General features: G+C 37.0%; 2 protein-coding genes across 5 annotated transcripts in view; one reads left to right on the forward strand and one right to left on the reverse strand.

Annotated features, from left to right (window-relative positions):
* Positions 1–729: 729 nt before the first annotated feature.
* LOC5575886 (neuropeptide F) overlaps positions 730–23,270 on the reverse strand; it is a 101,936-nt gene continuing 79,395 nt past the window's right edge. Inside the window, exons 3-5 of one of the 4 annotated variants that reach the window (XM_021854186.1) lie at positions 1,571–1,690; positions 1,361–1,415; positions 730–1,246 (exon numbers count right to left, since the gene is read on the reverse strand). In XM_021854186.1, the coding sequence (XP_021709878.1) occupies positions 1,214–1,246; positions 1,361–1,415; positions 1,571–1,690 (208 nt within the window). In that variant the 3' untranslated portion in view covers positions 730–1,213. Of the gene's footprint in view, positions 1,261–1,360; positions 1,416–1,570; positions 1,691–23,270 lie in introns of all 4 variants that reach the window. The other 3 variants (XM_021854183.1, XM_021854200.1, XM_021854189.1) reach the window with 3 other exon arrangements.
* LOC5575877 (synaptic vesicle 2-related protein) lies at positions 4,224–18,556 on the forward strand. Its single transcript, XM_021854177.1, has 4 exons — positions 4,224–4,779; positions 16,771–16,892; positions 16,951–17,338; positions 17,879–18,556. Exons 1-4 carry the CDS (start codon positions 4,337–4,339, stop codon positions 18,465–18,467), a joined length of 1,542 nt encoding a protein of 513 aa, XP_021709869.1. The 5' UTR covers positions 4,224–4,336; the 3' UTR covers positions 18,468–18,556.

Here is a 23,270-nt window from a genome sequence, read left to right on the forward strand (position 1 = left end):
AATCTCGGCTCACTGTGACGTAGAGAAATTTTGTACTGGTTTCTCCCTCCCAGGTCTCAGGTAGTGGGTGTTCTGACTGATGCAACTTTTGAAGTTTTTGCCTCTCTGCTTAAACGGTATGAAATATGATGAAAATCATTTTCCCAAAGTTTGGAGTGATTTTGAAGAATTTTGGCTGTGGACACGCCATTTGAAATTTATGCCCATACATGGAATACTATGGAAAACTCCATCGTTTCGTGTTCAGTCCTTTACTAAAAACGAAGTACGCGGCGACTTTTTAAATCGATCGCCTCTCCACCACGTCGAGTGAACATGAGCCTTTGTACGTGCCATAAATTATTTTGTTCTTTTGACTTTTACTGTGCGCCGTGTGTCGGTGCTGTCCGTGCTTGAGTATATTCCTCCCCTCCCCCTAGAGCGTTACGTAATTTGTGGATGCAGCCTTACAGCATGCATAGGCTCCTTTTTTTTAATTCTGTCTGTATCAACAATGTGACGCGAACGGTCACTTTTAAATTCGTTTAAATTAATGATTCTAACACATATATATATATATTGATATATATATAGATATATTGTCTGTGATTCTTAGTTAGTTGTACTCCGTGCCTTTTTCGTGTTCCGGATAACCGAGATCCTTTAGTTTAGTTTGGTTTTCTTCAGTTCAGAAAAAAAACTGTTCACGAAGTAATTCGGATATATTTTATGGGATATAATAGCGTATCGTTTGTTCTATTTGAGAACTTTATTTCTGTTCAATGATCAGAATCATTATTTGGCAGCATTTGTTGCCAGGTTATTCTAATGCTGTAACTGTGCTTGCATAATATACGTTCATATATGTACAAGTGATTCATTTGTTGAAAACAATCGTAGCAATAACTTTAGTCATTTGTAATCAGATCGTCCTTAAAATATTATTGAAATGTCCGATTTTGCAGCACATAATGTATTACATACTCAAAGTATATTGATTACATGTCAAGAAAGATTATACATTGTTATATTATCCTCCAAACATCGGAATCCAATTATGACAATCGTTGTCTGTTCAAATATATTTCTCTAATAAGTCTTCTAACATGTTATCAATAGTTTTACGAATGAATTGTGTTGAAATGGAGAGCTGGAAATGGTTCCATGTTGGCTTGGTTAGCTATGTTCGCTGCAGATTGTTATCTGAGTCATCGCTTAGTTGATGCTATTTTGTTCATCTTGTAAACGTTGAATCCTGCCAATCATCCTGTAATAGTTACGCTAGAGAATTATTGAAAAGTTGAGGAAAAAAATAATTACGCAGTTTTGTTTATAACGGATTATAGGGTGTTGTGTTCTAACGATTTAAATGAAGGTTTACCTCCTGCTCATCCTGTCCATAGCCGGCTGGATTTAAATAACTTCGTTTGCCGAATCTGGAAAGAAACAGTTTTCAAAATAATAAATCGTTAAATGTGGGTTTTGGTTTTTCAATTTCTAGATTAAATAAAAGTTGATATAAATACAATACATTTAAATATATTTGTAGTGCTATGATTTCCAACTCCTACTTAAGGTGAAAATCCCTCACCTTGGTCTAGCATCAGATGAATGTGCTCTATCGATTGCTTCTAGGATGAAATAGCCAATAATTTTGTCAAGTCCCGAGTGAATACCGTTTAAATTGGGAGGTAGTTCACTGCGTGCCAACCTACAAGAAGAAATACAGATAGAATAGAAGCTCTCGCGTGTTGAGAAGGAAAGGGAAGGAGTCGTTAGAGTAAAAGATCAATTGGAAAGGAAAATGAAAAATGGGATAGATTTTGTGCTCTTTTTGTATGGTTGGCATGCAGGTTTCAATTGGTGCTACAGTATAAATTATTCAGACTACGTGTTGTTGAATTATGTAAGATACTGGGGTTTTTAGGCTGCTGGACTACTTGAAGGATATATGCGAAATATTACCTTTAAGTAATTAAATCTTAAAGGATATATCCAAAAACCTTTCACTTTTAGCACTATTATCAATTGTAACCAGTGTATCCAAGAATTGGGAGGTTGTTGTAATTTTGTGTATCGTTGAGGCGAATATGCGTGATTGTGGATGACCAACCGCCATCGAAACGTTTCTAATGCACAATATTTATCTGATTTGAATCAATTAACTCAAAACGCGTGGTAAAAATGGATAAATTATGGGTGAAATTATGAAAAAATCTACGTGCTCAAGCGGGATTCGACCCTCGACTCTTGTATGCTAGACGAGAGCTTTACCAACTAAGCTACTGAGCCACTTGGTGACCCAATTGGGTTTATTCTACGAGTGGCGTGAGGTGACAATTGTCGGTATCGTATAGCGAGGTGACAATTCTCGACTCGAGTGACGTGACTCTCCATTTGATTTACACGGCGAATCACTTCACTCGAGTCGAGAATTGTAACCTCGCTATACGACACCGACAATTGTCACTTCACGCCACTCGTAGAATAAACCCAAATGCAACATGGACTCAGTTTCACCAAATAAGTTTGAAAATCCTGCACTTTTTGCTGATATGCCCTTGTTGATTGCAATACTCCCGAATACCGCGTATATATTAACATATTACATACTCTGATGCTTCCTCTGAGCTATTTATAATCTCATATTCTGCTATTTATAATAATTTAATTACAATCTACGTAGTATCAGATGCACACTTTTTTGTTCCGTACGTATCTTGCATATGTATCATCAAACGGAGTGATGGGACAAATTTTGAGCTGCAAATTCGCTAATAACGCCGGTCATAAAGATAAGACTAAGGAATCAGACCGGTAATAAAACCAAACTGGGGGAATTCTCCAATAGTGGAGGATGTATGCAATCATTCACACAAAAACTCATTAGTCGTCAAGCATTTTCGAGGCGATTGACGTTCAAATTTGCATGCTGTTCCGCGAACATTATTGGAGCAATCTCCAGTTGGCTCTAAATCGGAATATCAGTAAGGATAGAAATCACTTTCAGCTGGACTCATACTGTGTACTGTATGCAATTTGCAAACGTATATCTAGAAATGAGGATTTATAATAGTGGTATTCTTTCGAAATAAATTGAATCCCAAATTTTAACACTAGCAATCGTGTTGATTCCACACATGAAACCCATCGAAACATTATTTTAAACGAACAAAAAATATATTGTTTTGATTGATGGTAGGTAAAGGTGGTAAATAATAAAATTCGATGCATATCATTTAATCCTTGAACGGAAATATGGTCGATGAATTAGGGGGATTGGGGGCATAATGAACATACGGGGCGAAATGGACACCCCCTCAATATCTGAGAATATGCATACTTCATCAAAAGTTCATACACTGCATAAAATCTGCATTGCATTTGAAATGTTTGACGGTATAAAACTTTATTTTTTGTTTTAATTGTCCTTCAAAATTTGACTTAAAGATTTTCTCAGTTTCAAATTGGCATATAAGCAAGGTCGTGGAAGAATCTAATTTTTGAGCAAAGTATCAAACCCAGAAAGATTATTAATATTAATAGCTAAATTATGATTGATGGAAAGCCCTTTTACGTATCGGAACGATTGACAGTCATGAAATATATTGGAATCACTTAATTTTCTGCAACTGTCCATTTCGCCCCGATACCTTTTTGCTAGCCTTGTTTTCGACGCAATTTTCTATCTCGCTTTTCTGATATATGATATGATTTTTACCATCATGAGTGAATGTAGCACGTCGTTCTAACATCAAACTTGAAAACTAGCCGGGGGTAAATTAAAAACATTGCCATTTTATGGTCTTAAATCGAACATTTGCTTAACGTGTCCATTATGCCCCTAATTCCCCTACTCATAATTATAATGCTTAGGAGATTTAAGGATTTATGAATTTATTTTGACCACGTTTTACTGTATGTCACTCAACTGTAGCCTTACTTTTATTGGCTATTATCATAGCAGCTCAGAAGTAGTCAGGGGTGAATCGATGCGATATATTCTAACTAAAGTGGAAACAATTGGTCTACGAGTTGCAACAAACAAATTTTTCTTTACCATGTGCTTGTCTGCTAAGATCTTTTTAATAATTTAATAATTTTTAGCAAAATTTGCAGAAGTAACGTAAAACGCTCCTGATAATCAGTAGAATTTGCTAAAGCAAACCAAGCTAAAGCAAATAGGTACCTACCAGTGAAAAAAAAAATATTCATGTTACTGCTAAAACCCTGCCCAACCAAATTCTGGCTACGAGCATGAACAATTTCAACATTCCACCATTATTTCACTTCATCCCGCACTATCTCCTATCACTGAATTCATTGCCGAATTTGAAAACAAGCAGTGAGCCAAAAGATGTCACCGCAACTGGATGTTGAGATCTCCAAAGGTTGCATAGAATCCGAAAAAGATAGTTACCAGAAGAACGAGAACAATCAAACAATCAAGTTCGATGCCGCCTTGGAGCTGATTGGGTTCGGAAGAGCCCAGATAGAGATCGTTTTGCTATGTGGAGTGACTATTATGGCCACGATTTGTGAAACAATGGGTATAAGTGTTATAATACCGGCATCAAAGTGTGACATATCGATGAGTACCGGCAATCGAGGGCTTCTCAGTGGAGCGACGTTCCTTGGTATCGTATTATCGTCCTATGTGTGGGGATATCTATCGGATACACAAGGTCGCCGAAAAATGATGCAATACGGTCTGTACGCCACAGGAATTTGTGCGCTATTATCTAGTTTCGCTAATGATTTTGCATCACTTCTGGTGCTCCGTTTAATTGGAGGTGTTTGGTAAGTTGTGTTGAGCTTTATATGAATATTTTCATTACACAACGTAACAAAAATAACATTTTCACGTGTCCCATGGATCAAATTATGTAGATTTGGGGTAGCTGAATCTGATGCTGTTCTCAGAATTTTTCCAGCACGTCAAAATTTCTAGCTACAAAGTTGGAATTTTCAACAGTCAATATCACTACAACTAGACGTGCTATGATATTTTTGAAAACAGCAATGTTAAGTAAATAGCGGTATTTTGGTGCTTAAGAAAAAACGTGTTTCACAGTGTTATTTAAGTTTCTACTAATAATCGCTTTGCATCAAATTCCGAACCCTTGTTTTCGTATGCAGATTTTGATGAAATACCTCACTGCAATATGTCATCAGATTTCTATTAAATAGTTGTCAATTGTAAGTTACTGTTAATGTCCAGTAAAATCTCAATAGCGATTTGGAATTGTTTTCAAATTTCTTTCTTCATATCGTGCACGATAAAAAGAAGCAAGGTATTATACTCCGAAAATGACATTTGGTAGTGACGTCATTCCCATTGCAAACCAGAACGAGTGCAAAACAAAGCTAGGCCTGCTCTCTTTTACTATCCTTCAAGTCTCATGCTTGACGATAGGAATAACGTCACAAGTTTTGATTGAAAATCGTTGTTTACACGTGGGAATAGCCTACCTTGTTTTGTATACCGTGATATCGTGTTCGAAGAAATGTGCGTTCGACACATAGGGTCGGTGTACCCTCAGTCACCCTCAGTAGAGTGTCCCCTATATGAGCACTAGTAGACTTTTGCGGACGTTTTGCTAAAATCGTTGCAAAATATTTTTTGACAGGAGCTACTTATCTAAGTACCATTGATTCACAGCTCGAATGTTTTTGTTAAAAAAAGATCGATATACCGTCAAGCTACCATTCACCGTACATTTAAGAAAAAATTGCGCTTCAAAAAATTATAAAACTTTTCCAAATGATTTGAAACGCACTAGAATACCACTACGTAGCGTGCAATTATATAATAATTCAGGAAAAAATCTGAAACAAGTGATGCATAAGAAAAAAAAATACTCAAAAATTATGTTCGAAAATGTAATGTTAAGGTCGCCTCGTACCGTTCTATGTCACCATTTACCGTGCACACTAGTGCACCATTCACCGTGCGTATAGTTTTCGACATGATTTAATTTGTAGTAGTGTGCGCACTCATTTTTAAGAGTATTCAAATCATCATTTACAATAAAAACCATAAAAAAAAAATTGTCTAAATCATTATTTTTTCATTAAAACCGTTATAAGAGGTTTGACTGTGTTGTCCAAACCATTCCATATTCACTCAAAAACTAAATATGAAGCAGTTCAATGACAACATAACAATAAATATAATATTACCGAATAGTTTCATGCCTTTTACACTAATGCACGGTCATATGAACCATATATATTGAAAAGGGTCCATTCACCGTGTATTTGGGTTTCGACTGAAACAAAATAAAAAAATCTAATTTGCATAGAATCTTATTGCTCATACGATGAAATACATCTTACTAATAGTATCCACAGTGAAAACTTGTTGAAATCTAAAAAAATCATACTCTATCGTTGAAATGAAAAAATGTGATTTTTTGGCGTTTCTACTAAGAGTGTTGAAAAACATCATTATCAAACAGAATTCACATGATTTTGACTACATAAACTAGGTTTTTCAAAATGCTTTGTGACAGAAACTACTTCATTCCATCAGTTTTATCTCTATTTTGCTGACAAAAGAATAATTTGTGAAAATTGTATGAATATTCTGTAGCAATTTGTATATGTGCACGGTGAATAGAGGCCACACGGTGACTGGTGACTTAACGGTAAATATGTTTCGCCTTAAATATATTTTCTTTTTCGCCTATAGTAGACCTCCCAAGTAATCAGTAAGCACGATAATGCACCATTATAACAGCATTATATGCGCATATGGTAGTATTTTTTATGACTGGCACCTTTATATACGCATATAACGTCATTATACTGCCGTGAATCGCAAGTAAGTCCCATCTGCATTTTTGTCAAAATTAATTGAGTTAATATCAATTTTTAACATATCTTCCTATAATATTTCAACTGCACTAAAGAGACAACACATTTTGTTACGCAGCCAGAGAGCTTTTGCGTACGCGGCTAAGCAACGGTAAATGAATGAATGAATGAAAATGACTATCTCAAATAACAAACTAAAATAATATGAAATAGTTTAGGGTTTTCTCTGTGTCATATAGGTACCGTAAATCGGGGTGTAGTTGATCAGTGGGGGGAAGCTGATCATTTCCATACCCATAAGTATAGTATCTCAAGAGAGCTATAATTCGATTTCTAGTATTAAAATTTCTATGAAGTCGAATTGCAGGATAGCTGTTCTTGATTTTCCTAGATATTGATTGACATTGAAAATAATTATACCATGGAAAAACAGGATTTTTTGAAAATGTTTGACGAACTGTTTAAGGGTTCTTCTCCAAACAATCGTTTACACACAAGGCCATATAAATACTCAATTAAAAAAAAACTATCTCATTTAATCCAGATTTGTTTTCTGAACCCAGTAAGGAATTTGCATTGAGTATAAAAACTCATTTTCAACGAAAAAAATGTTCCTTTCGTGAATAGATTGCCAATTTCAAAGAAAATTGCCTACATTTAGGCGTTTAGTGTGGTTTATTCTGTAATTCACAAACTTTAATTCCAAAATTTACTGATTTATCAACAAGTTGTAAGATTTTTGAGACTACATTCGGATTCAGTGACACCATATTCAATGAATAGCATGTCTTTTTATTTTCAGAAATCTATCACATTTATTGATCAACTTCTCCCCGGAATCAAAAATTTCACTTTTTGATTTTTAAAAATTATTTTTGTAATACAGTCACCTCTCCACATCTCGATATCGAAGGGACCATCGAGATAGGGAGAGATCGAGACATAGAACAATTTTTTAATGAATACTAGATGGAAAATCACTCCGTTACTAGGTAAATTGAAAACAAACAGACGTCATTTCGTCTTTGCGAATTGTTTTGAATACGTAAAATCTAGTCTAGTAACCTTTGATAATGGGCATATCGACATATGGAGAGAAAATCGGGAACGAAAATCACATCATGATAGGGAGATATCGAGATAAGGAGGATATCGAGATATGGAGAGTGAAAATGTATGCAGAATAAAGGGACCGAACAAATCATCGATATAGGGAGAGATATCGAGATGTAGAACATCGAGACAGTGTTGTGAAAAACTCAATTTCTTATAACTCACGCTTGAGATTTTTCATGCGTGAATTGTTAATCACGCAACTCAGCAGTCAAAAAATTATTGGTGAGTTGGCTCACCTTTTTGACTCATTGTCTCGTATTTCCACAGTTTACTCACACACGGCAATAATTTCTTGTTAGTCTGGTAAAATTATAGTAATCATTTCTAACGTCAACAACAACATTCGGGTTTCACGAGTTTTTGATGGGTTTGACGACTGAATTTTTTTTACGGTTTGAGTTGATTGAGTGATTTGGCATCAAAATCTCAAGCGTGAGATTTGCGAAGCAGATCTCTAATGAGTTTGCTCTCATGGGAAAGCGTATTGATTGAGATTTGAGTGTGAGTCTATCAACACTGCATTGAGATGTGGAGAGTCGACTGTATTACACCATTTTGTCAAAATTTCTGTTACATAATTCGATAAACATTCAACCAGTACTGGTTTAAAAAGTATTTGCGATATAATACTTGCACTCCACCAGATCTTTTTGATCAGAACCTCTCAAAAGTGATCAACTTCACCCCATTTTACGGTGTATGTTACTCTTTGTAACATTTTTTGTCTTTATTACAATGATTGCCACATTTTGGTTCCTTGTTACATGGTGATGATCAATTGCGTCTTGAACCTGCGACACCCGTAATGTTGGGTTCTTGAAGTCCTCTGAAACTCTGCAATTATGGTAGTGTGAACACTTATGTTTTGCTCCCTCTAACCAATACATGCAAACATTACCGGCGTGACATTTCTATCAAAACACTGGATATGATTGAAACATGCCCAGTATGTAAAGTGACCAGACGTCCCGGATTGTGCGGGACAGTCCCGGATTTTAACAAACCTGCCCCGCATCGCCAAACCAGGAAGTTTGAAGAGAAAATTAACCTTTCAGTCGTCGCGCGATTTGCCACCATCAAAACCACCACGCTGCTGTTGTGAACGAAAGACGAGCTTTTTTCACTAGTGTTGTACAAAATACAATAGCGCGACGACTGAAGTGTTAAAATAATGCAATTTATATATATTTGAAATATAAACAATGGAATGAAATTTATTTTTATATGCAAATTGTAAATCAAAATTCACATGCCGACTTTCATCATGGACATATAGCCGACTTTCTTCATGGACTAACAAGCTTCTAATCGAAATTTAAATAGGATCCATACAGGATTCTAGTCATTGTCTCAATAGGACTTTGTTCTTATTATTACAAAATTTATGTTGAAATCTTCGCAAAGCCTAACATAATTCTTTGCGTTCTCTAAATTGAAGTAACTCTTTGATTTCTGATCGAAATTCAAGAAATACCCATATTTAGATATAGTGAGAGTTCTAACACAATTCTGGTGGAAATCAGAAATTTCACTGTAAGTGTTCATGGGTAGACATTTTCACAATATTTTAGCCGGAAGTTAGTCAAAATAAGTTGGTCAGGATACGATATCATATATTCAGCCTGTGATTTAGTTCAGAATTTTCTTATGGCACTGAGATAACTTTCTCTTGATTCTGTTCAGAATTTTCCAACAATTTGCATTGGTTCGGTCCTCAAGATATTTTTTCAATTACTGCAAAGATTTTGCCCATAGTTAATTCTAGATTCGGAGGATTTTGTTTAGCACGCTAACTCACTGGATCTATCTTTGGACTCTTCTTGATTTAGATTCTTTCTTGGGTTATATTCAGTATATAATTCTCAAAAGGATCCAGATCGAAAAATATATACATTTCTGCTTCAATGTCTCTGAAACTGGTTTAAAAAGCTTACAATATACTGATCGAAAACTCTTCAAAATTCTGGCTTGGAAATAAAACATTGTTCAGATCTAAACAAATACTTATTTTGTTAATATTTATCTATCCAATCTTGAACACACAACAGGTTTTAAGAATATTTGAAAACAAATGTGGAATTTTGAGTAAACGTGCAAAACAGTCATTTAAATAAATTCAAAACTTCATAGAAATAAACAGTTTAAAAGAACCTGTTCATTGATTTTTTTAATCAATAACAAGAAAATGTGTAGGGTAGGTGTACCAGGGTGTCCGGCCATTTGGCCGAACGCCGTTTGGCCGAATGCCGTTTGGCCGAACGCCATTTGGCCGAATGCCATTTGGCCGAAAGGGTCATTTGGCCGAATGCCGTTTGGCCGAATCATGAACAAAAAAATCAAATTGCTACAACGCTGATGTGTAGGATTCACAAGTGTGACCCAATAACTGATAAGCTAATTAATATGTTGATTTTTATGATGTGACGGGACGTCATGTTTGTCACTATATAAGAGATCCAAGAGAATGATAACATCGACCCTTTTATTCAGGAGTTGTGAACTCCACATTTCACGTTAAGACTCTGAGGTGATGGTTGATTCGCCACTGGATTACCAATGGTGTAATAAGGTTTCAAGTGTTTTTAATGATTTCATCAGAATTTTTTCCTTCTTTTAAACATAGGCTATTCTTTCTAGTTATACTGGTTCCATTACTATCGGCAATGATTGACCTTATATTTAAATTGGGAATTTTTCCTTCTTTAAATCATCGGCAATTCTTTGTGGTTGTACTGGTGAAATAAAATATTATATGCATTGCACTTGTTTTAATTTTCATAAGAGATTTATCCTTCTTTTGTTCATAGGCTGTTCTGTCAAGAGGGAAATATTTTTCATAATTAATTTAATTAAAGCTTAAAATACGTTCTTTTCAAAACATATTTTTTAGCTCAAGGGTTAACTTACACACTCCGTAAAAATCATGCGATTTTACGTCTTTTGGATGCACATTAAAGAAGCGAGCCAAATGACGTGAATTTGTGTCTCATTTTAAATACGATGGTGTCTGATTCGGGAAATGTCAATCATAGCGGCATCATTTCCATGTCCTTCATCATGTAAAATTACATTTTTCTTTCAATACATCTTTCAGAACTCATTTTTACGTCATTTCATCACTTACATAATGTGCCTTCCAGTCATAATGTGAATTACGACCGGAGTGATTTTCATTATTTTTAAGAGTGTAGATGTCATTCTCATCCAAGATTAAAATTACAACTTGGGAACTGAACACTGCACCGTTTCTTGAATATAGCAATAAACGACTCGGTGAACACTTACGTCAAAGAAGTACACTGTTTCTCCGTTGTGAAAAGAAGAAGCCAAGACTTGTTGATGTCAGAACTATGACATATATTACGAGGGATCGAAGCAAGCCGATCCAGCAGAAGGACGAATAAGTTTTAAACTGTTTCAGTTACTGTCAAAAGTTAACTACAAACGCGATGCCAAAACATCTTCTGGTGGCTATTACCACTAGCATAGCATTGACCAACTGCTTACATTTAGGATGTTCTTCTTTCAGCTCTGACTGTTTCTTCAACACTAAAAAGCTTATGTATATCAATGATGATATTTCTTATTTTTATGAATAAGCTGAATAAGTTCTTTGAAATTCATAATAAATCCATGCTAACTGTAGTTCACTATTGTTTTCAATTTCGGCCAAACGGCATTCGGCCAAATGGCGTTCGGCCAAATGACCCTTTCGACCAAATGACCCTTTCGGCCAAATGGCGTTCGGCCAAACGGCATTCGGCCAAATGGCATTCGGCCAAATGACCCGGAACCGTGTACCAGTTATGGCCATAGTGGTTCCCTATTTCGCCATACGTGATATCTTGTATGCTTTTACATTTTGAAAAATCTTTTGTGTTTTAGCAGTAAAATTAAGGATAAATCTTGATGCTAAAACATTCAAAGAGATTAAAAATGTAAAAGTTATCCAAATTTTGCATATGGCCAAATAGGGAACCATTATGGCCATAACTGGTACACTTTCCCTACTACAAATTTTCATAAGTTTCTAATGTGTGTCCCGCATTGAAGTCAAAATATCTGGTCACAATTGAGTATGTGAATACAGTGCTTATATAATGTATATGTGCATCAGGATTATTTATTTGTTTTTTTTTTCATTAATTCACTTCATGTTGGTAACTTAATACATTCATCTATTTTAACGTTACAATATGAAGTTAAACATGGAAAGCACTTAATAATTTCGCGTTTTCTTTAACCCTCCTACCAGCAGCTTCTATTTTTTATCGCAAAAAAATGTTCAAATCACGATAACCTTTTTGTTTCTCGATATTTTTGCACTATTTTTACAAGTTATTAAAAAAACTATTCTAATTTGAAATCCTGTATCGATATTGATCATTGGTCATCTATATCCGGAGATATTTCAAAATTTATAAGGAGACGTGTCTTTCTGGAGCGTACAAGATTTTCAAAAATGTATGGAGGAGAAGAAGTTTTAATGATCCTGAATAAATTCAAACATGACCTGTATTTATAAAAAAATACAAATGGGCATCCAAAAAGATGTGTTTTTTTTTGGCAAATGTGACACGTGTGAAAATCGAGAAAATTTGTAAACATAACGAACACGAGCATTTAGAGCAATTCTTAACTTATCTGTTGATCCTGCCAACGCATTAGTGTAGACAAAGTCGCCGAAAATAAAATGAGGTAAAATCAAAGATTTAAATAAATTAATTTAATTCCAGAATCATAATGTCTAGTTGTTGAATTCAATCTTTTCAATGATCCATATATTTTAGAGCACTAAATATTGACGTAAGGGTCCCATTCCAAGTTTTGCTGAATAAAACACCTAAATTATTTACCCGATCAACAAATTAGACTTCGAAACCATCAAATAGAATTTGTGATGGCTGATGAGGAGTTTTTTGTTTTGATATCAACATCGCTTTAGTTTTATCTGGGTTGATAGAAAGTAGATTATCCTTAGACCATTTCATAACCTAGTGAAGATCATGATTTATCAAATTTTTATTTACTAAAATAAAGAATTAGCATCTTTTTTACATAAACCAAAAGCTTTTTATTCATTCTTTAAATGAAAAATTAAAAAGTTTTATGAAAATACGATTTTATTTTGTGTTTTGCCTGCGCCGTGAAGCTAGTGTCTCTAAAGGGACAGATATTATAAATAGTGCTACTATAGACACATGTGTTCCTATAGTGGCACAAGCGATATTTAATACTCAAATATCAGTTTTAATATTTTTCCACAAACTGAGATAATGCTCCACACCAAGATAAAGATCCATAAACCAGCTTTCAGATGATATAAAAATAATGCAGCTTTGAATTCGAATATTTATTTTATTCGAATATTTGTTCGTAGCTGTGCGGCTATTGGTACATCAATCCTAGTGAATTATTTGTTGTTTCGGAATAGAATCGTTCATCTAAATAATTGTTTTCTTTCAATTCTCTTTTTTCAACGTTTTGTCCTTTCAAAGTTTTGGCATTCGAATTTTGAGATGAAATCGTAAAGAAGTATAAAAAAAATTCGCGTCAAAAACGGAGCCTTCCTTAGCATAGTGTTAACGTCCGTGGCTACGGGATAAAGTTCGGAAGATTAAAAATCCTAACAAAATGTTAGTGGAAAATTTCCATTTAATGTTTGGATTTGATTCCCAGGTCTTGGGTAGGATGAACGTATCCATCAATACTGGAGAGCTGCCCTGAATATTAGGTATCAGAAGGCCGGCTCCAGATGCACGTTCCCCGCCATTTGGGAGATTTGTGCCATCGCCATATTTGAGCCTATTTTATCATCTACCCGATGGGAGAGGGAAGGGAAGGGAAAGATGGGAGGAAATAGGAGTGGTGTCCCTTGAAGAGGGAAGATCGCATAAGCGAAATGAGAGCATGTAGCTCTATACCACAATGGGTTCGAACAGCGTCCTAAAAAGGGCACTGCAAAACGCATGAGCGCAAAGAGAGCCTATAGCTCATTACCACAGCGGGTTAAGAATAACAGAATGTCCTTCAGGTTTCTGAAATCAGTTTCACTTAATAAGTGTTTACCCAGTAATCGGAATCGCAATTACGCGAAAATTGGACAGTTACATATCAAGTGATAAGAAATTCCATAATCGGAATCACAACTATCACATACAAATGTATCAACACACTGAATATTTGCCATGTGATAGTTGAAGCGGCAGTGGCCAGTCAAGGTTGTAACCAAGAGACTGCAATTCTGCTGTGACAGATTTGTTAGATACTTAGGCACCTTTGGGATGGCTCATTAATGTACACTTTGGTTTGACGACATGACTCAAAATTATTCCAATATTGCTTGTGCTGAGTTGCCGCCCATGAATTCCTGAAGCTTCACCCAGCACTTTGAAATTGGAATAGCTGCCTGAGGGCCAATGAAGTCATGCGATGCTCGATTGCGAGCTAATTCATAAGCCAATTCATTCACAGCAATGGAAGAATAGCCAGGACACATACAAGGCTTACAGAGTTGACTGAATTCAGTCCCTCAAATTGAGTTCGACGTGCTTGGACCCTGAGTTGGCCGAAGCAAGAGCTTTAAAAGCAGCCTGACTATCTGATATATTCCTTTACAAATAGCCAGACATCCATTCGTCCCGCGAAGAGAGTTGTGAGGAACATTTCCTATAAGCAAAGTGACAAGCAATTGTGAGATCACTCGAAGTAAGGACAATTGTGTCCCAATTCACCGGAAGTGGAAACATCCAAATCACTAGGATTTCCAATGGACGGAGAGAATCCATGAAATTTGGTCACAACCAATTCCCAGTTTGTGGAGTATAACAAATGCAAAGTATGCAAATTTACATTCATATGTTCATATAGAGATGTAGCGATGAACAGATAATGATTCATCATCTGATACATGCCAATTCGTCAACTCGTGACTGATTCTGTTCAAGCAGAGAATTATGTCTAACACTTCTTCTCTAGCAGATACCATGAAGGTTGGGCGACTTCCTACAATAAGTAACCCAAGATTTGAACTACTTAAGCACTCCATCAGACTGGAGCTTCTCAAATTGATATCTGAGCTGCTCCAGATGATGTGATGAGTATCAGCATCACTGCCCACAATTAGCAGAAGGCCTTTTCATAGGCAGTGAACAACAACTCGTTTGAAATCATCCATTGGGGATGGTTCATCATGTGGTAAATACACCACAAAACGAAAGACGTATTTTCTATTGCGGTCACCAACAGAAATATCAATTGTGACAACATATACATCTCTGGTTGTTAACTCAGAAATGAGTGTAGCAACGTCAGTGCTATTAACAAGCACGCATGCACGAGGCATGTCACGCGAGTTTGCCATTTCATGTTTCTGAAAGTAGCAAAAACTGGGTCTACAAGGTTACCTAGATAAAAGTTCATAAAAGTAAGGTTTTTGAACTAGCGCCACTTGAGCTGTACCATTTGCATGAGTCTACAAAGATTGATCGTTGCTGATATTTTATGCTAAAGATTGGTCTAACTAAGCTATCCTAACCGTAGCCACTACCCAAACGAGGCAGGATTAAGCTTTTCGCAATCTACCACGAAAAAGACCAGCAGCGAAAATAACCAGATCGGTATCTCTTAAAAGTCGCCAAAGGCGAAAAGCACAGAATATACTGTGTAATACGCATAATGCGAAACCATAGAGGTGAAAATTTAAACTAAATTACAACGTATTAATAATCCCACCCTTATTTAGCCTCTGGCTTGAGACTGAAGAAGGGCAACCGATTATCTCGGAGAAACACAAGGTCACCTGCACCATTGCTCCGGGTAGTACAGGAAAGGCATAATACTGTAGAGGGCGCCCTGGTACTCCACAGGCTCCGTTTGCGGTTAGGTTTTATTTGGACCCTCATTCTTAGGCACGGTAAGCTTAAAGCCGCATGAAATAAGGTATTAAGCTAAGGTAATAACTTTTACCACCGGAACAGGCAGTCCGTAGTGTTAATTCTTAGCCAATTGAAACAACCGCTACCGACACTACGCGGCTATCTAGGCTGGTCGGGAAAAGGATATAGGATAAAGTTCGGAAGATTCAAACTCCTAACAAAATGTTAGTGGAATTGTTGGATTTGATTCTCAGGTCATGGGTAGGATGAACGTATCCATCAATGGACCAATGCACGAGTTCACTAATTTGACGTTTTAGCAGTGCCGTGTTATTTATGTAGCCATGGAAACCAATGAATTCAACACCACTCAAACGTCAAATTAGTGAACCCGTGCATTGGTCCATACTAGAGAGCTACCCTGGATATGAACTTGTGGAGGGGCCTTCCTTATCCGAGTGGTTGGAGCTCGCGGCTTCTAAGCAAAGCCATGATAAAGGTGCCTGGGTTCGATTTACGGTCAGTCTAGGAACTTTTCGTAATGGGAATTTCCTTGACTTCCATGGGCATATAATACCTGTTACATGATATACGGATGCGAAAATGGCAACATTGGCAAAGAAAACTCTCAGTTAATTACTGTGGAGTAGGTTGAGAAGCTGAGAAGCAGGCTCTGTCGCAGTGATGACGTCATGCCAAGAAGAAGAAGAATGAACTTGTGAATAAGAGTGTACAAGGATAAATAATTGGTTAGTTATACATAATACCATAGAGGCATCACGCGATTCTGGATGATTTTAGTGGGAAGTCAACGTTCAAGTGTTAAAAGCGTCAAAAGGCATTATTTCACGAAAAAAGGGGCTTGATGTTAAACTTATTATCTTCTGTTTAGAAAGCATGAAACGACAGAAATAACACCCGAAAGTCTAAAAGTTAAAAGTGCTGTCGTATTTTTTATACATCAATTTTATATTTTCAGCATATCTGCACCATCGGCAACGGTTTTCCCATACTTAGGAGAATTTTGTACACCTTCAAAACGAGCACAGGTGATTTCATTCGCTTCAATAGCGGCAATGGTAGCAATGGCTTACATAGCATGTAAATCTTCTGAAAATTCCAAAGAAGGTCTATATTTGAATTTATCATCTATTTTAAGTGATCGGTTGGTGGATTCTCTCCTATGACTTTTCCTTGAAGCTGGGGGAAAACTATTTCTACAAGCCATGGCGCCTGCTCTTCATCATGTACACGATTCCTGGATTGGTTGCGGCTTTCACATTTCGATTAGTTCCGGAGAGCCCGAAATTCTATAACGCCATCGGAAAAACACAACGTGCACTAGAAGTTCTGCAGCATTGTTACCTTAAGAATAGAGGAACACTCTTAGGATTTTCCGAATATCGTTTGGATTCTGAACCGGAAAGCTCTTATCGGAAGCTGGGACTTCTTCCATCTTTACGGCAACAAACCCTTCCCTTGCTCAAATGGCCATTGCTGTTATATTTTATGGTTTGCTGTTTGCAGCAGATTAGTGCATTTGCGGTGTAAGTAAGCTTAAATCGTAATTGAGGTAAAATTTCACTGAGGCACTGTCTTGATTGAAAATTTGGCTTTGTGAAATTAATTATTCAAGGTATTGTTCGTTGAATTCCAAGACTATGTAATTTTTTAAACACATTCCAGGCATTGATGAGTTATTATTCACGATATAAATAACCTTCACAGTTTAAGATATGTTTAACCTTTTATTTGACATAATTTTATAAAGTTATCTCAAATTTTATCTTTTTGAATAGACCTCATCTGAGGCTTTCTTAAGTTGGCTTAAGGCTTAATTAGCTATCAGAATAGAATTCTATGTTTATCAGAATGATCCAATAGTTATCTTAGCTATAGTGTAGCATTTTTAGTTTCAGAGTTTTTCTGGAAACACTATTTTGATATAGGAATAGTTGACTGAAATTATATGAAAGAAAGAGTTTTAAAATGATAAACAGAAGCCTCGAAGCATTGCTAAGTTATTCGATATTGCAGCTCTTAATATTTGATTTCCTTCACCTTCTATTATTTTTTTTTCTTACTAGATATGGCGGATTAGGACTATGGTACCCAGAACTCATGAATCAAGTAACGTCTTCTACGGACAACTTATCCATCTGTGCCGTAGTGAAAGGTGCTCAAATGAAAAATCCTGCGCAAATCTCCACAGATGGCAACTGCACAGCCCTCATCAATGAGGAAACGTTCATTTATATCCTTATTTTGGCAGCATTCGGAACATCGTTCGCTGTAATAATTTCTATTCTGCTGAGCATAATTGACCAGAAAACGATGACGGTTTATAGCTTTCTGGTGGCAGCTAGTGCCGGGGTTGGACTGCTTTTTACCACTAATCGCTACTTGATGGTTGTACTATTTTGCAGTGAGGTGTCCTTGGCAGGATATACGATGGTGCTTGTCAACGGGATTGCTGTTTCAATATTCCCGACGCACATAAGGGCCATGGCTGTGTCGCTGAGTATGATGATGGCCCGATTGAGCAGTTTCACATTCAGCAGTTTGATTGGATTGATAATGGAGGATCACTGTGAAGCGACATTCTACATGTTTTCTGGTATTTTGATTTTAGGTGCAACTTTGATAATATTTTTGCCTTCAAATAGATTATCATAAATAATACATACAGTAAAGTGTGTGAAATGCTTATGAGTAGTTATTCTTGTTCTTTCGTTACTGCAATAAACATTGGTTTCCAGAACTTTGTTCCAGTGTGTTTATTTTGTTATCGTGTTTTATGTTTTGCATGTTATTTTTATTCTAACTATAAAACCAAGCATGGATATAGCTTATTCTACTGTAGAATTTTAAATTGGTAGAAATTTATATACTCCTTCTTATTATATTGAGGAATTAATTAACGCTTCAATACTTTTGAAACCGCTATTGCTAAAAAATAGTATTTCATGAAAAAACCTGAAGTTCTTAGACACAAGAGTCAATTTGGATAAATTGAGATGTAAAATTGTGAAAAATAATGGAATCGTTCTGGTGGGTTTCGATCCCACGACTCCCTGCACGTTAGACAGGGTGCGTCAGCCAACTACGTCACAGAACGGGTAACGATTCTGCAGCGCCGTCGGGCGACCTGAATTCAAAGTCCGTCACGACCCCATGGTCTCCTTCACAATCCTACATCTCCTTCGGCTCTCTTAGATGCCCAATTCAACTCTCTCAAGCGTGCGAGCGAAACAACAGTGAGAGATTTAATTTTTAGCGTCGCACTGTTGCGCTGTATCTACCGACCACCATACCTACTACTCATAAGCTAACGTTGGCTGGATGAGATGGTTAGTAGACTTTCATGCCCAAATTATTTCACATTCATAGTAATCACCTGATTTTTTATGGAGTATCACAGAATGCAAAAACCGCAATTTAAATGGAAATTACATTATGTTTACAGTACACAGTGAAAAATAAAAAAAAAAGATCTAAAAGATATTCTATGGTATTTCCATATTATTTCCACAGGACTCTTGAAGGTTTCCAGCAGAATTCCAATAGGAATCCAATCGGATTCCCACTGAATTGCCATCGGAATTTTCCTAGAATTCTCATAGAAACCACACGGCATTTCTAAAGGATTCTCAAAATTGCAGTATTTCTACACAGTTTTCACAGAATTCCTAAAGGTTTTGCACAAAGTTCCCAGAGGGATTTTAACATGATTCCCAAAGTAGTTCCCCAGGATCGTCCCAGGAGTTCTAATCGTTTGCCTTATACATCTCGCAGAACTCCCTATAAACTAACACCGGATCCTCTCAGAACTTCCAGATTTAACACGATTTGCTCAGTATTTCCGTAGTATTTCAACATCATTTGCAAAGCCCAGGACTCTCACAGAAATACTAGGATTCTTATTAAACCATTTCCGTTGGAATGCCAGAATCCTCACAGGGAATCAGGATCTACACTGAAATCCAAAAATCCACACTGAAATGCCAGAATTCACATTGGAATGGTAGAATTTACACTGGAATGCCAGAATCCACACTGGAAATCCAATATCCAAATTGGAATCCCAGGATACGCACTGAAATACCATAATCCACACTGTAAACCCAGGATCCACGCTGGAATTTCAAAGTCCATACTAGAAACCCAGGATCTACAAAAATATACAGAAATCCATGGATCCACACTGGAATACCAGGATCCATCCTGGAATCCCAGCATCCTCAATGGCACTCTAAAATACACACCGTAGTCTTAAGATCCACACTAGAATCCCAGGATGCACAATGGATTCCCAGGTTCCACACTGGAAACCAGGTTGCACACTAGAATCCCAGTTGGGGCCTTCCTTAGCCGAGTGGTTAGAGTCCGCGGTTACAAACAAAGCCATGCTGAAGGTCTCTGGGACTCCCGGTCGGTCCATGATCTTTTTGTAATGGAAATTTCCTTGTCTTCCCTGGGCATAGAGTATCATCGTACCTGCCACACGATATACGAATGCGCAAATGGCAACTTTGGCAAAGAAAGCTCTCAGTTGATAACTGAAGTAGTGCTCTTAGAACACTACGCTGAGTAGCCTGCTCTGTCCCAGTGGGGACGTTAATGTCAAGAAGAAGAAGAAGAAGAAGAAGAAGGAGAAGAAGAAGAAGAAGAAGAAGAAGAAGAAGAAGAAGAAGAAGAAGAAGAAGAAGAAGAAGAAGAAGAAGAAGAAGAAGAAGAAGAAGAAGAAGAAGAAGAAGAAGAAGAAGGAGAAGAAGAAGAAGACTAGAATCCCAGTATATACACTGCAATCCCAAAACCCACACTACATATCCAGGATCCACACTGAATTACCACAATCAACACTGCATACTGTAACACTAGGATCATCACTGGAACCCCAGTCTTAACTGGAATCCCAACATCCACACTGGAATCCCTAAATCCACACTGGATTCCCAAAATCTACACTAAAAATCAAGGATCCACGCTTGAACATCAGTATTTGGATTCCAAGTATCTACACTGGAATCATTGGATCCACACTGGAATACTAGGTTTTACACTAGAACACGAGGATTTTATACAGGAATCTAAGAATCTACTCTGGAAACCTAGGATCTTCATACTAAAATCAGAGGATTCACACTTTAATCCCAAAATTTATACTGTTGTCAAAGAATCCACAATTAATTACCAGAATTCAGGCTGGAATCTCAGAGTATACACTGTAATCCCAAGATTCGCACTGGAATTCTAAGATCAACACTTTAATCCTAAGATTTACACTGTTACCAAGGAACACACACTGAAATACCAAAACTCAGGCTGGAGTCTCGGGATCCACACTGCAATCTTAAGATCCACACTGGAATCCACGGATCTACAGGGGGATCTCAAAACCCACAATGGAAGACTAGGATCCACACTGGAATCCCAATACCAATAGTGGAATCCAAGGATCCACACTGGAACCCAAGGATTCACTTTGGAATATCAAGATCCACATTGTCACCCTAAGATTCACATCACAGTCACAGGATCCACTCTGAAATCCTTCGAACTACACCACAACCCCAGAATTCACATTCAGGGATCCACACTGAAATACAAGAATCCACTCCGGAGTTCTGGAATCCATACTGGAATTCCATGATTAACACTATAGTCTAAGGATCCATATTAGAATAGCCCCGAGTGAAACACATGTTATTATCAAGGCATATAAACTGATATATGTCCAGATTTAGCCGTAGCGGTAAACGCGCAGCTATTCAGCAAGACCAAGCTGAGGGTCGTGGGTTCGAATCCCACCGGTCGAGGATCTTTTCGGGTTGGAAATTTTCTCGACTTCCCAGGGCATAGAGTATCTTCGTACCTGCCACACGATATACGCATGCAAAAATGGTCATTGGCACAGTAGGTTCTCAGTTAATAACTGTGGAAGTGCTCATAAGAACAATAAGCTGAGAAGCAGGCTCTGTCCCAGTAGGGACGTAATGCCAGGAAGAAGAAGAAGAATGTCCAGATTTGGTCATATAAATGTTGATCTGTCTGAATAATACCATTATAGCTACTTCCCAAGTAACCATGGAGCATTATATCATTGCATATATAATGCAGCTGCATTGCCGTAAGCCTGTCATTAAAGTAGTTTAAAAGTGGAAAAGGGCCCATTTACAATTGAATTAATGCATAAACGACGATAAAGCAATGAAGCAATTTATAAAGTAACATTAGTGCAGCAGTGCAATTTATAAAGTGATATTAGTGCATTCTTACATTTGTATTGTAGAATTAATGTTTTATTGCTTGACAGCTCTTGAAATATGTCGAATAAAAGCAATGTTACATCAATGTTGTTGATATGCAGTAGAATACGTGCAATGTTATAATGCTTGTGGTTACTTGGGTTAGGCAAGTATAGCATCCACACATCAATTCCAAAATCCACACTGGATTCCCAGGATCCATACGGAAATCCCAGGATCCACACTTGATTATCAGTATCCACACTGGAATCCATGTATCTACACTGGAATCCCATGGTCTAACTGAAATCCTAGGATTCACATTGGATTATCAGGATATACACTGTAACATCAGTATCTGTAATCTCAAGATCCACACTGGAATCCCAGGAACTATACGATGATGTTAAAATCCACACTGAAATCCTACGATCTACACTGCAATCCCAAGATCCACTCTGCAATCAAAGGACCCACACTGAAATACCAAGATTCACACTACAATGCTACGTCTGCAATCCTTGGATCCATACTAGAATCAAAACATCAACACTGAAAAGCCATGATCCACATTGGAGATGCCGGATCCACACTGGAAGTCTAGAAGCCACATTGGAATACCTGGATTCACACTAGAATTCCAGGATCGGCACTGAAACTCTGCGATCAACACTACAATCCTAGAAAATAATTGCCAATAGGATACTTTGAAAGAGAGGCTGACATATGGAAGAAAGGAAATATTCGATGAAAATATTCGAATTTTACGCACTTTTATTTAGGGTAGAAGCACCGGTTTTGGCCATACGCCAGTTGTAGCCATAGTGGATTATACACCGTTTTACATATCCAATCAGCATGAAACCTTTTGTGTTCAGTAGACCACATTCACATGGTAGAGCTACATTCATTTACTCGTTCGAATTGATTCAAAAAATAAGAAAAATGATTCATTTTCCTTGTGATTTTAACTCTCATACACCTAATTTGGCCACTCTCATAAGAAATCAATGTGATTGGCCAATTTAGGAACCGAAGTTAAGTCTCTGGCCGAAACTGGTTCTGGTAACCTATATTGACCAACGATGTTTTCGAAATGAAACGATGGTTTTAGCTTTATTTCGACATTTTTTTTGGATTGAAAGCTTGCATTTGACATATTTGTAGTATAAATACGGCATCCCCTTAAAATTTTTATTGGCGTTTTCTCTTAGGCTGGCCAAAACCGGGG

The sequence above is a fragment of the Aedes aegypti genome, chromosome 1 (assembly GCF_002204515.2).
Source record: "Aedes aegypti strain LVP_AGWG chromosome 1, AaegL5.0 Primary Assembly, whole genome shotgun sequence".
Lineage (NCBI taxonomy): Eukaryota > Metazoa > Arthropoda > Insecta > Diptera > Culicidae > Aedes > Aedes aegypti.